General features: G+C 36.2%; 1 protein-coding gene across 1 annotated transcript; it reads right to left on the bottom strand.

Annotated features, from left to right (window-relative positions):
* Nucleotides 1-519: 519 nt before the first annotated feature.
* On the bottom strand, nucleotides 520-3,074 carry cfl1l (cofilin 1 (non-muscle), like). The gene is made up of 4 exons (XM_026223596.1): nucleotides 2,918-3,074; nucleotides 1,655-1,950; nucleotides 1,104-1,180; nucleotides 520-978 (listed from the first exon to the last, which is right to left on the bottom strand). Exons 1-4 carry the CDS (start codon nucleotides 2,918-2,920, stop codon nucleotides 866-868), a joined length of 489 nt encoding a protein of 162 aa, XP_026079381.1. The 5' UTR covers nucleotides 2,921-3,074; the 3' UTR covers nucleotides 520-865.
* Nucleotides 3,075-11,388: the final 8,314 nt, after the last annotated feature.

Below are 11,388 nucleotides of genomic sequence, written 5' to 3'. Positions count from 1 at the left end.
ACCATTGCCTCTGGCCAAAACACCAGTCAATCCATAATAACACTTCCTCCAGCAAGAAAAGTCCATCCTCTGATTTCTCTGCGGAGGTTCCATTGGTGAGCAAGTGATCTAATGCATAATTTCTTCACATCTGTTTTGATCAAGAAACAGAAATTTACATCTTGGATGGCCGGAGGGTGAGAAAATATTAATTTTGGGTGAACTATTCTTTTAAAATTCATTCTATTTTGTTAACAGAGTTTGAAAATACTAGGTTGTCTTTTTAATAGCTTTTAGCTATGAACTTAAGAATGAATGTTGTATTATGCTAGAAATATTGACAAAGAAATCTGGATTTAGTATAGTTTTTTTTCTTTCTCATATCAATATTAAATATAATCATTGTTTATTTTTTATTTTATTTTTTGCCATAGGTGCATATAATTAGAAATAGAAAATACAGAAACATTTAATAATACCTAACATGGTCGTAACTTTTTGGTATCTTTTGTACAATTTCAAGTTAATCAAGAAACGTATTAAAAGTTTTTGAAAGTCACAAGATTTTATTTTTCAAGTACACAGTTGCTTTAGGTTACACAGTCCCATTGTGATTTCTAACACAGGATTTTCTGCTGTCATTATACTATATTTGATGGTTTGTTACTAAAAAGTGTTGGTATTTGTTTAATAATGATCATTAATTGTAAATGGATAAATAGGAGTTGTTCACACTTGTTCAGAAGACAAATACTGGTTCCAATGAAATACAAAGTTTACTAGCATACTTGGAAAAGAAAATATATTATTATTTGGTCAAATTTTTCATTTTGACTAACAGACTTGATAAGGGGGCTGTTGGGTCATTGGTCTGATTAGTCTCATTTTACACAGGGATCCCCTCCAAAGATTTTACTGTATCCTTTCCACCAAGTTTCTCCACAAGACATGATACATCTCTGTCTGTAGGTTCATTAATTTGCCACTCAAATTTCAAACCTATAGGGAAAAAGCACAGGTTATCTTTATTCCAACGCAGTTTTATAGAAAATGAAAACTAATGTATACACTAAGAAGCGCTTTACAAATAAATTAAAATATTAATTGTAACATTAATAACCAACCTGGCATTTTGGCTTTAAGAGCAGCCTTTGAGCTTGCATAGACCATTTTGCTCTTTAAGGAGGCGGTTTCAGGGGCACTGTGGAATAAATAAACACACAAGTGAGATGGTGAAAATAAAAGTAGGGAAAACTCCTGTCGTAATGGCTGCTTCTTACAGAATGCAGTTTGTGTTCCATTATGCTGCCTTCTAAATGTTTTTCAATGAAAACATACACTACGTTGATGTCTTTGGCCATTGAATAAAATAAATTGTACATTGGCTCACTTTTTTATTATGAGCCAATCTTACATATCCATGTTTGTTTCTGCTGGATGCTCAAATTCTCACCAAAAATCAACTTTAAATGCCACCAATAAGCATTTATTGCCAAAGGAAGCATAGATTAGGCTACATTGGGTGACATTTTTGTCAAAGCTTAAATATGTCCAGTTAATTGTAAATGGCATTATTTATACTTGAGATATTTTTAGTACAACCAAACAGTCAAATGGAACACAAGCCATCACATAACTGCAAAATATTGATCAGTGAGATGCAAAAGCCTCGTACGATAAGATGAAGACTAGGTCCTCCTTCACGCTCTCCTTGCTCACATAAGAGCAGTCGTACAGGGCGTAGCGGCACTCATCGGTGGGGATCTTACTGAGGATCTTCTTTAAGACATCCGTTTTCCCCACATCTTTGACTTTCAGGCAGTTTGCGTCATCCACTATGATGCTCTTTTGGTCTTTGCTCAAACACATGACCAGAAGTTTTAACCTTTCCCCTGCCTCAGTTCCCGCTTGACGCACCCGGATTAAATCATAATTACGTACCACCTCATCACTGATGGCTACACCTGAGGCCTGGGTGATATGGGGAAGAATAATGACAAAACATGCAGAAGTGATTACTATACAATTGGACCGTTAAAATGGCATTTTCTTCCATCCAGGTGACTTTGACGAAAACATAAAGCGGATCATTGTATGAACCTCATAAAATTATCTTTATTAGATTAGGCAGACCTTTGACTACCACTAAATAAATGTTATTTTTTTTAATCTACATTCCATAGGTATTTCCCATCTTTATAAATGCTTTAGTTTAAGATATGGGGTGAAAATCTGAACTGCCTTCACATTCCATTCCTTTACAAACAAGTCAAAACAAGACACTGAGTTACACCTTAAAACACTCTGGTGTGAGGAAACTCAGGAATGTTTCGGGAAAACTTTTTGGTGACACTTCCCATTTCAGTGTAACTGTTTTACATTTTTGTTTTACATGCATGCTAATATAGTGTGAGTTTTCCAATTTAATAGACCTAGTCAGACTTTCAGCTCACCCAGGAACCCATATTACTACATTTAAGTTCTATACACTATATCTTCTCATGGACCTCCTGGAGTAGCTTGGTGGAAATATAAATAAACTATTCTCTACAAAAGCATTACAATGATTTTAAAAGGAAACAAGAATAAAGGGAATAGCATAAACAGTAATGAATTTTCCGCCCATTTTCATCAACATGTCAATAAGCTTGTAGTACTGTTTTTAACTAAAAATTAAATGGATCCACCATCAACTTTTTCCTTCACTAGTTCATTAAGATTAGTTAATGGTTAGTTTGCGTTTTTAAATAAATAAATATGACGTAGTTTCTTATTCAGTAAGAGGCCATAAACATGGCAGGAAATAGCATAATGCTGAAATGCTGAAAATTTGAATTTACCATGACACACTGTAGCACATGTACATAATGCAATGCATTACTTGAACAGCATGCAAAATGTACACTGAAAAAAAAACTGCCCAAGTCTGAGGACTTACCATGGCTGACGCTTGCTCTGAGACGGAGGAAAGAAGTATGTTGTTACGCTGCACAGTAAAGAAGCGTCTCAGCAGGGCAGGGTTCTGAACACACCTTCTTCAGAACAAATCGGTCCTGAATGACCTGACTTTCTACTTGCTGTCCGCAACTGCAAACACTACCAAGTACAGGATGATTGTGTTAAATATCCTGTTGTCGCCTGAATCCGATTATTTATATTCTGTGCTTATGATAAGGAAGCAATAAAAGTGATGGTTTATGGCTCACGTAAATGCTTAGGTGAGTCATGATGCAGTTTGGAGTTGGAGACTGAACAAAGCAGCCTTATAAGGAAAACAGAATCTGAACAAAAACCCCTTATTTGGTGAGAGGGGCACAAATATTGCGTTAACATGAATGGAAGGATCCAGGTGTAAAAATGATCGACACACATGAGATATAATCATGATGATTATAATAAACCAGCAAATCAATGTAGCTTATAATGTTAGCAATGTTTCATGATAAGAGAAGACTAAGTCTTCAACTCGTATAACATGATTCTTCAGGACCATTTTAGAATTTCAGGTACAAATATAGCCTAGATGTTGGCTATTTAATATGTTGTTAAATGTTTGTCTGATCATGTGTTACTAAATCATCAAGTCACGATATGAACTGTATTCAAATTCAAATATTATATTTGGACCTTAAAATTAACTAAAGTAATAAAAGTAATAAAAAAAAAAAATATATATATATATATATATATACACACACACGGTGAACTCTTACCATGTAACATTTCAAAAAGGGAAACTTTCGTATAGGGGTATGAGTTGGCACGGTTGTAATGAGGGGCAGTTGCAACTTGGCTTATTTCTTCAATCAGGAAGGAGCAGTTTTGTGTTACAGTGATGATATTCACACTGCACATGCTCAACCCCTCATTCTTCCTGGATGAAATCAAGCACAAGTGGCCATCATTTTAATGGTAAAAAGGTATTTTTTTAATAATCAGATTTTTTTTGTCATACTGTGTTGTTCACGTGAAGCATTGTAAAAACATGATTTATATCCGTTTTATTATCTTCTAATAGGCATAACTAGCCTGTGTCAAGATAATATATCAAGCTTTATCACAGCTGTCAGTGTAGACGGCTGTTGCAGCCATCCCAATATGCTGTCCCTTACCACAACAGTGATATAAAAGCTTACCATAACATTACACAATTGTAATTTTAAGGATTAATAAAGAACCCATTTCAATAGTTGGGTATTTCTCCTATTTTAAGTGAAAATGGACTCATTTCCTTCACTCTCACCCTCTATTTGTCTTATACATGCATCACACACGCATACTTATAAAGTCAGTTATATAAAATAGTAGATTGTGTTAAAATTCTGGCTTTCTAATGCAAACAGTCTCTGAGAAACTAAAGGAAATGCAAAAAGTGCTGCAACCATCCCCAATCTCCCATATTCATTACATGTAAAGTAAAACATTACATAAAAAACATTTGTTTTAATTTTGATGGTTAGAGCTTACAGCTCATGAAAGTCAAAAATCCATTATAATATCTCAAAAATCCTCAAAATATCTCTTGTTCTTTGAAACCACAATAATGGGGAGGACTACTGACTTGGCAATGGTCCAGAAGACAATCACTGATACCCTTCACAAAGAGTGTAAGTCACATTACTGAAAGGGGTGGCTGTTCACTGAGTGCTGTATCAAAGCATATTAAAAGCAAAGTTGACTGGAAGGACAAAATTGGTTAGAAAAAGGTGCACAAGCAACAGGGATGACCGCAAGCTTGAGAATACTGTCAAACAAACCCGATCTCTTGGGAGAGGTTCACAAGCAGTGGACTGAAGCTGGAGTCAGCGCATCAAGAGTCATCACACTCAGACATCTTCAGGAAAAGGGCTACCAAGCAACTTCAGAAAAATCTTAACCTGGGCTAAGGATAAAGTTATTTTTTCAGAAGAAAATAAATTTAGCATTTCATTTGGAAATCAAGGTGTGGAGTCTGGAGAAAGACTGGAGGGCACCGAATCCAAGCTGCTTGAAGTTCAGGGTAAAGTTTCTAAAATCATTGATGATTTGGGGAGCTGTGATGTCTGCTGGCATTGGTCCATTGTATTTTATCAAGTCCAAAGTCAACTCAGCCATCTACCAGGAGATTTTGGAGCACTTCATGCTTCCATCTGCTGACAAGCTTTACGGAGATGCTGATTTCCTTTTCCAGCAGTACTTTAGCACCTGCCCACAGTGCCAAAATCACTTCCAAGTGGTTTGCTGACCATGATATTACTGTGCCTGATTGGCCAGACAACATGTGTGATTTGAACCACATATGGAATCTATGGGATATTTTTAAAAGAAAGATTAAAAAACGTCAATCCAACAATACAGACGAGCTGAAGGCTCAATAGTGCCTCAGCAGTGCCACAGGCTGATTGCTTCCATGCCACACCTCACTGAAGCTGGAATTTGTTCTAAAGGAACCCAGCCAAATATTGCGTGCATAAGTGAACATACTTTAAAGAACGTGAACTTTTATTGCTTTGTAAATCCTTTTTTTATTGATCTTAGGAAATATTCTGATAGTTTGAGATACTGGATTATTGACTTTCATGAGCTGCAAACTTCAATTATTCAAATAAAAATATATATAACTTTTTTTATATGTTTTACTTTACATGTAATGAATCTATAATATATTACAGATAATATAAATATAAACAGATATATATTGTACAATTGTGCTATAAATGATAATGGAATAGGATTGAATAAGATGTAGGGATGTACTAGGATGGAGGGGTAACAAATAAATATAAGGATATTGCACATTTTTTTGCATAAGCAAAAAGCATAAGCAAAAAAATGTATATACACACATACACACACACACATATATATATATAAGCGCGGGAGTAATGCCAGGGAAGGAACTGAGGATCTGGAGGAAGAGAGGCAGAGAGGGAGCAAGAAAAGAAACCAAATAACAGCTCCAACTCCAACTGCACTTGGAGCCTTGGAAAACAGGACAAGTCGTAACACGGTGAAACCAAAAGTAGGTAATGAGCGAAGAGTTAGTGTGTGCAGAAAACAACGGTCTGACACAAAATGGTCTCGAATTAAGGGAGAAATTGACTCGAGGGACAAACTAGCAGCACACTGGTGTGATAGCCAAAGCAGTCACCACACAGACAGCGAGCATATGTTGATCTGTCAAAACAAAACCCTCACAACAATGAACATACAAGACAAAGACAAACAACAGCAGACCAGACTGAAGTCATGACAAACAGTGATTAACAGAGCCCAAAAAACGACATTTTCTGCCTGACTCTGAATCTTTTGAAATAGTTTTTAAATGTTAAAATGTTTAAGGTTTTCTTTAGGAGTCTTTCATTTCTTAAATTCTCTGTAGCTATAATTGTACAAATTTTTTTGGCCGGACCTTTATCTGAAATTATAAAACAAATTTAAATTCAAGCTGCATTCAAGTTAAACAAACCTTGCATTAAATTAAAACACAACGAAGAAGCCGTTACAAATAGACAGAGAAACAGAGAATACAAATTACAAATGGAGAAGCGAAGTTAGGGCCCAAATTAGAGATTTCATTGAACACTGGAAAAATGTAACTGAAAAGACAAAATTAATAATTAGATTTTTAAGCTTGCTTTTTTTTTGAGTGATTAATATACATTTATTTTGCTCTGTAGGTTTAGTGGGAGTGACAGCACACAAACTCTGTATAAGGGCTCAAATCTTCTCCACAATTGACTTCTGTAAATTCATGCTGGATGAAAAGGAACAGTTGTTTCTGTTGGAAATATTTTTATTGAGTTTTGTTATCAAGCACAGATTTAGCTCATTTTGGGGGGATCCATAGAGCAATAAAAATGTATCCACTAGATGGCGCTATGACACCGCTATAAGAACAGCACTGAACCCAAATTGAATGTATGGGAAAGTGGGGCCAATGACTTTGACTTTACACAGGGTAACATGCAAAATCCACAAAAAAAAGTTTTTTTTGTTTGTTCGGTCGTTATGTTTTGTATCTTGTTTTGTTTAGGAGAGGTGAGGATACAGCCCAAAATAGAGATTTAAACATTTCAAAATTAGGAATAAGGGATTAAGGACTGAAAAAAAGCTGTTCTGTGAAACTACAATTGTGTTTTTTATTATTTTTTATGGTCCCGTTTTTCGTCCTTTTTGAAGCTTTGATTGTTTACAGTGTGCAATATAACATGTGTTCATGTTTCGCGTGTAAAAAAAACAAAAAAAAACAGTATTTTTCACACAATTCACCTATCTGTATACCGCTGTTTTCACTGTAATTAAAACGGGCTGATGACATCCTTGTTCTATGAAGTCCCTCCTTCAGAAATACGTAACGAGTTGTGATTGGACAGCAGCTTAGAGCACGCGGCCCTTCTGTAAATGCTAGAACGCATGTGCTGGAGATGTAGCGTTTTTTACTGACGAGATGCACGTGAAAATCGCATTCGATTTTTTTTCTACACAGCCCTAACATCTAGTTAAAAAAACTAAACAGCGTTGCCCTTTGTGTAATAAGTTACAGAAACTGTTAAACGCACCAGCTTAAATAATAAAATACACTTACCGGTTGTGGTCCATAAACAACGCCTTCTCCAGACAAAGAGGGAACTGCTCGATGTTTCAGGAATAATCTTTGTGCGAATCCGGCATTAAACTGATTGAGATTGAGAAAACTGTCCTCAGCAAAATGTGCTGCACATAGTTTACATGTGGATTATAATTTTCGGAACCGAGTTAAACATAAATTGTAACCATTAATCTCCAATTACAGCGTCCCTGGGAAGGGCAAACAAAGATGATAGGAGTCCGAGATGAAAATAACAGCGTTTTGACGACAAACACAACTCTTCCTCTCTGTTGGAGCGCAAGCGCAACAAGACCACGCCCCCTGTTTGTGTATTCATGTGGGCGAAGGATAGTCAAAAAACTGTTTTAGTGACACCATTACTGCAGGAACTAGAGGGATGTATTACAAACGGATCATTTTTTTGTAGGCGAATTCTGTTAAATAAAATACCTCGCTTGACATTGAACTTTGAGCTTTAGAATTTTACAGATATTATTTATACTCTAACAACAACATTACACACGAACTAAAGTTTAAAACATGGGATCACAAAGAACGGGACCTTTAAGCATTTTATTTTTAAAGCATTTTTCTACCAATTTTATTTAATTATTTTGTTTTATGATATTTTATCATAAATGTGCTCTATTTTATAAATTTGATTATATTGTCTCAAGTAGATTCCACATAAAAACTACCACTGAAAGCACACCAAGAGTTATGTATATATGCCATCAGATTGACATTTAAGATTTAAGATCAATTATATTTAGCAAAGTACCAAACTAAAGGAAAATCAAAACTGAGTCTACAAAAATGAATAAAGAGCCAAACTTGCAAAGATCAGTGTATAATTGTAATATGTGTAATGGTGTTCAACTCCATTCCTGGAGACCCACAGAAGACACTGAAAGCAGTGGGTCCCCAGACATTATTCTACACAAGAGAAAAGGAAAAATATCACAAATAGTCAGAAGAGGTCAGTATAGCCTACCAAGTAATCCTTACATTTCAGCGCATTCAAATGGAAGTTTTTTGATTGTTACAGTAAAGTTACATTTAAGATAATGCACTCCAAAAGACAAAATGATAAAATTTGCATTTAAATGATATATGTAGCCAATTTAAGATCGGTTGTTTTCACTGGTCTATATAATATATATAATTAGGCTATTATAGATCAGTGGTGTTTTTATCCACCAGTCCCACATGAGCCAGGACAAACTTTCTGTTAGTAGTTTATGTTCTCCCTGTGCTTGTGTGGGTTTCCTCCCGGTGCTCCGGTTTCCCCCACAAAAGACATAATTGGGCTTAGTGGGTGAATGTGTGTGTGTGTGTTTGTGAATAGGTGATTGAGTGTGTCCCAGCACTGGGGTTGCATGAGTTAGTCTATTCTCAGTGCTTGGTTGTGGCAGGAAGGGCATCTGGTGTAAAACATGCCAAATCAGTTGTGCGGATCACTCAGCAGTGGCGACCCCTAATAAAGGGAATAAGCCGAGAGAGAGAGAGAGGTGTTTTTCTCCACCACCAGCACAGATCAACAAATTTGATGACTTCATTCTGCATTCTGAAAGAATCTGCAGCTGAAACTGGTCACTTGTTCACCCATTTAGTATTAGTAGATTTTAAACGCTATTGGAGGAGATCAGACATCAGAAATGGTTAGACAGCCCCAGTATTATAACCAGCACTGACAACACCGCTGCCATGTGTCAACATAAAAAAAAAAAAAAACATTATCAGCTTTACTAAAAATGATAACCGCTAAAGGGGAATCTGTAACTTGATTTTTTAAATATAATTTAGCATTGAATAATGCTGTCATATAATGGGACTGAATTACTGACCTAAAATCAGATTTCATAAAAGGATTTTCTTGAGGTTACCCAAGAGACCAATAAGACTAGTATTCGGTCAGGCAGACTGAAGGAAAGATAAATTCATAATAAGAGGTGGAGAGACAGAATCAGGGGAGAAGTGTGATAAATCATAACAGTGCTAGTTGGGCATCAGTGTTTCACAGAGGAATTCCATTTCACTCTGAACACACTTTCAAAACACACACGTGCTGTTACATAAGCAAGTCATAAACTCTTACTCATCTCTCACAGATCATTTCAGAGATGACTTCCCTCCAGCAGTAGCATCTATTATCTGACATCTATTTATTATCCGTTCCTGTATGAGCAATTCTGTGTCATATGCTAAACAGGCAGTTCAAAACTCCAGCTATTAACTCAACTCATTTTTGAAGCAAAGAGGAGGGCAGGTTTTCACCAAACATAAGAAGAAATAAAAAAAGAAAGATGGGTGTATGCATCTCATAACCTGTCTTTCATTTTTTGTCAAAGACAGAAAGGAGTTGATGTGCAAAATTACAAAAAAATGAAAGGGATAGTTCACCCCAAACACTGTCATCCTTAAAGTTGTTCCAAACCTATATTAGATTATGTCTTCTGTTGAGCACAAAAGAAGATATTTTGAAGAATGCATATAACTAAACTGTTGACAGTAGCCACTGACTTCCATAATATGGGAAAAAATACTATAGAAGTCAATGGCTACTGTCAACTGTTCGGTTAGACACATTACTTGTGCAACAAAATAGAAAGACAAGAACATGTCTGTTTCTGTGAAATTCTGTGAGCATGTAAATTCGTTTTCATGATAGAGACTTATTAATAATATGGACCTTAATCAGAAAATGATATGCAAGCATGGTCAGAGAAATAGTTTTCAGAGAAACCTGTAGTAAACGTTCTAGCATTTACCCTCATGCAATACTTCTTTGGTGCACATCAAGCCAAAGTTTCAGCTCTGTAATCTCTAGTCATGCACTTGTGTAAGTGTGTGGTTATGCAGTTTTGCAATGCTAATTTAAAATGTCTTTATGTTACGGAACCATTGCTTTGTAGGTCTGTGCCGAAGTGACTGTTAAAATGGAATTACACACAGTGTGCAGATGAAGCAAGTGTGGCGATTGCTCAAAAGACTCAGGGTAGAAGCGTTTGGTTTGTTGGTACAAAAGAGATAGTCAAAGTCTGATTGGCTGCTGAGAAGGAGGCGGTTACCCATCTGGTGCAGAAAGAGATGATCTCTTTGAACCCTGTTAGTTCAGGGGTCTCCAGGGCTGCTGTGAACTTACGCAATAGGCTTGATGTCCACTGGGTCCTACTGGTCATGGCCAAAACATTTTCTCAATCAAGAGGGTCCTTTGTGTACTAGTTTGTGCGTGTGTGAGTAAATCTGACGCAAAATCAACCCCAGCACTTTGCATTCATGTGTGTGTGTGTGTGTCTGTTTGGGCAGATCTGCTATTATGAACTCCACAACCCGAGCTAATGCAAGGGATACGAGGTCAAAGGTTATTTCAACACAACTGTTTTCATCCCTCCAAGCTTAATTCCAACATATGCAGCAATTAAAGATGATGACAAATATTCAGGCCCATGTGAGAACATTTCTGGCTTCTGACGGCTTTGGAAACATCTCCCCTCCCCAGTGTTACACTCTGTAACTGTATTATGTTATGGTATTATTCTGAAAATGGCAGTGCATACACATACTTTGGGGGCTGTGGTTATATGAAGTCAGTCTTGTGGGTGAAAATTCCTAAATGAAATGGCTGTGTTATTTAACAATTCAGTTTTAAAGATGAAGATTACACTGAATGTGTGTGTATGTGAGTGACTTTCAGCGACTAAAACCAAACATATAATATTAATGCTGCGTGCATTTGATTTTAGTTTGTAAAAAGGAAAAACAGCCTCACTTTTAAAGCTGTGAATCTCAAGTTACCATAAAGAATACACACACACAGTGTGTTTAAGTTGCAGTTT

Source organism: Carassius auratus, chromosome 38 (assembly GCF_003368295.1).
Source record: "Carassius auratus strain Wakin chromosome 38, ASM336829v1, whole genome shotgun sequence".
Lineage (NCBI taxonomy): Eukaryota > Metazoa > Chordata > Actinopteri > Cypriniformes > Cyprinidae > Carassius > Carassius auratus.
Note: the sequence above shows the minus strand (reverse complement) of the source record. Positions and strands in the feature narration are given on the sequence as shown.

Coding starts and splice junctions, on each gene's coding strand:
- cfl1l (XM_026223596.1), bottom strand. Junction 1,181..1,654: donor GACCTAGTCTTCATCTTATC/GTACGAGGCTTT, acceptor TTTATTCCACAG/TGCCCCTGAAACCGCCTCCT. Junction 979..1,103: donor TCTTAAAGCCAAAATGCCAG/GTTGGTTATTAA, acceptor TTTTCCCTATAG/GTTTGAAATTTGAGTGGCAA.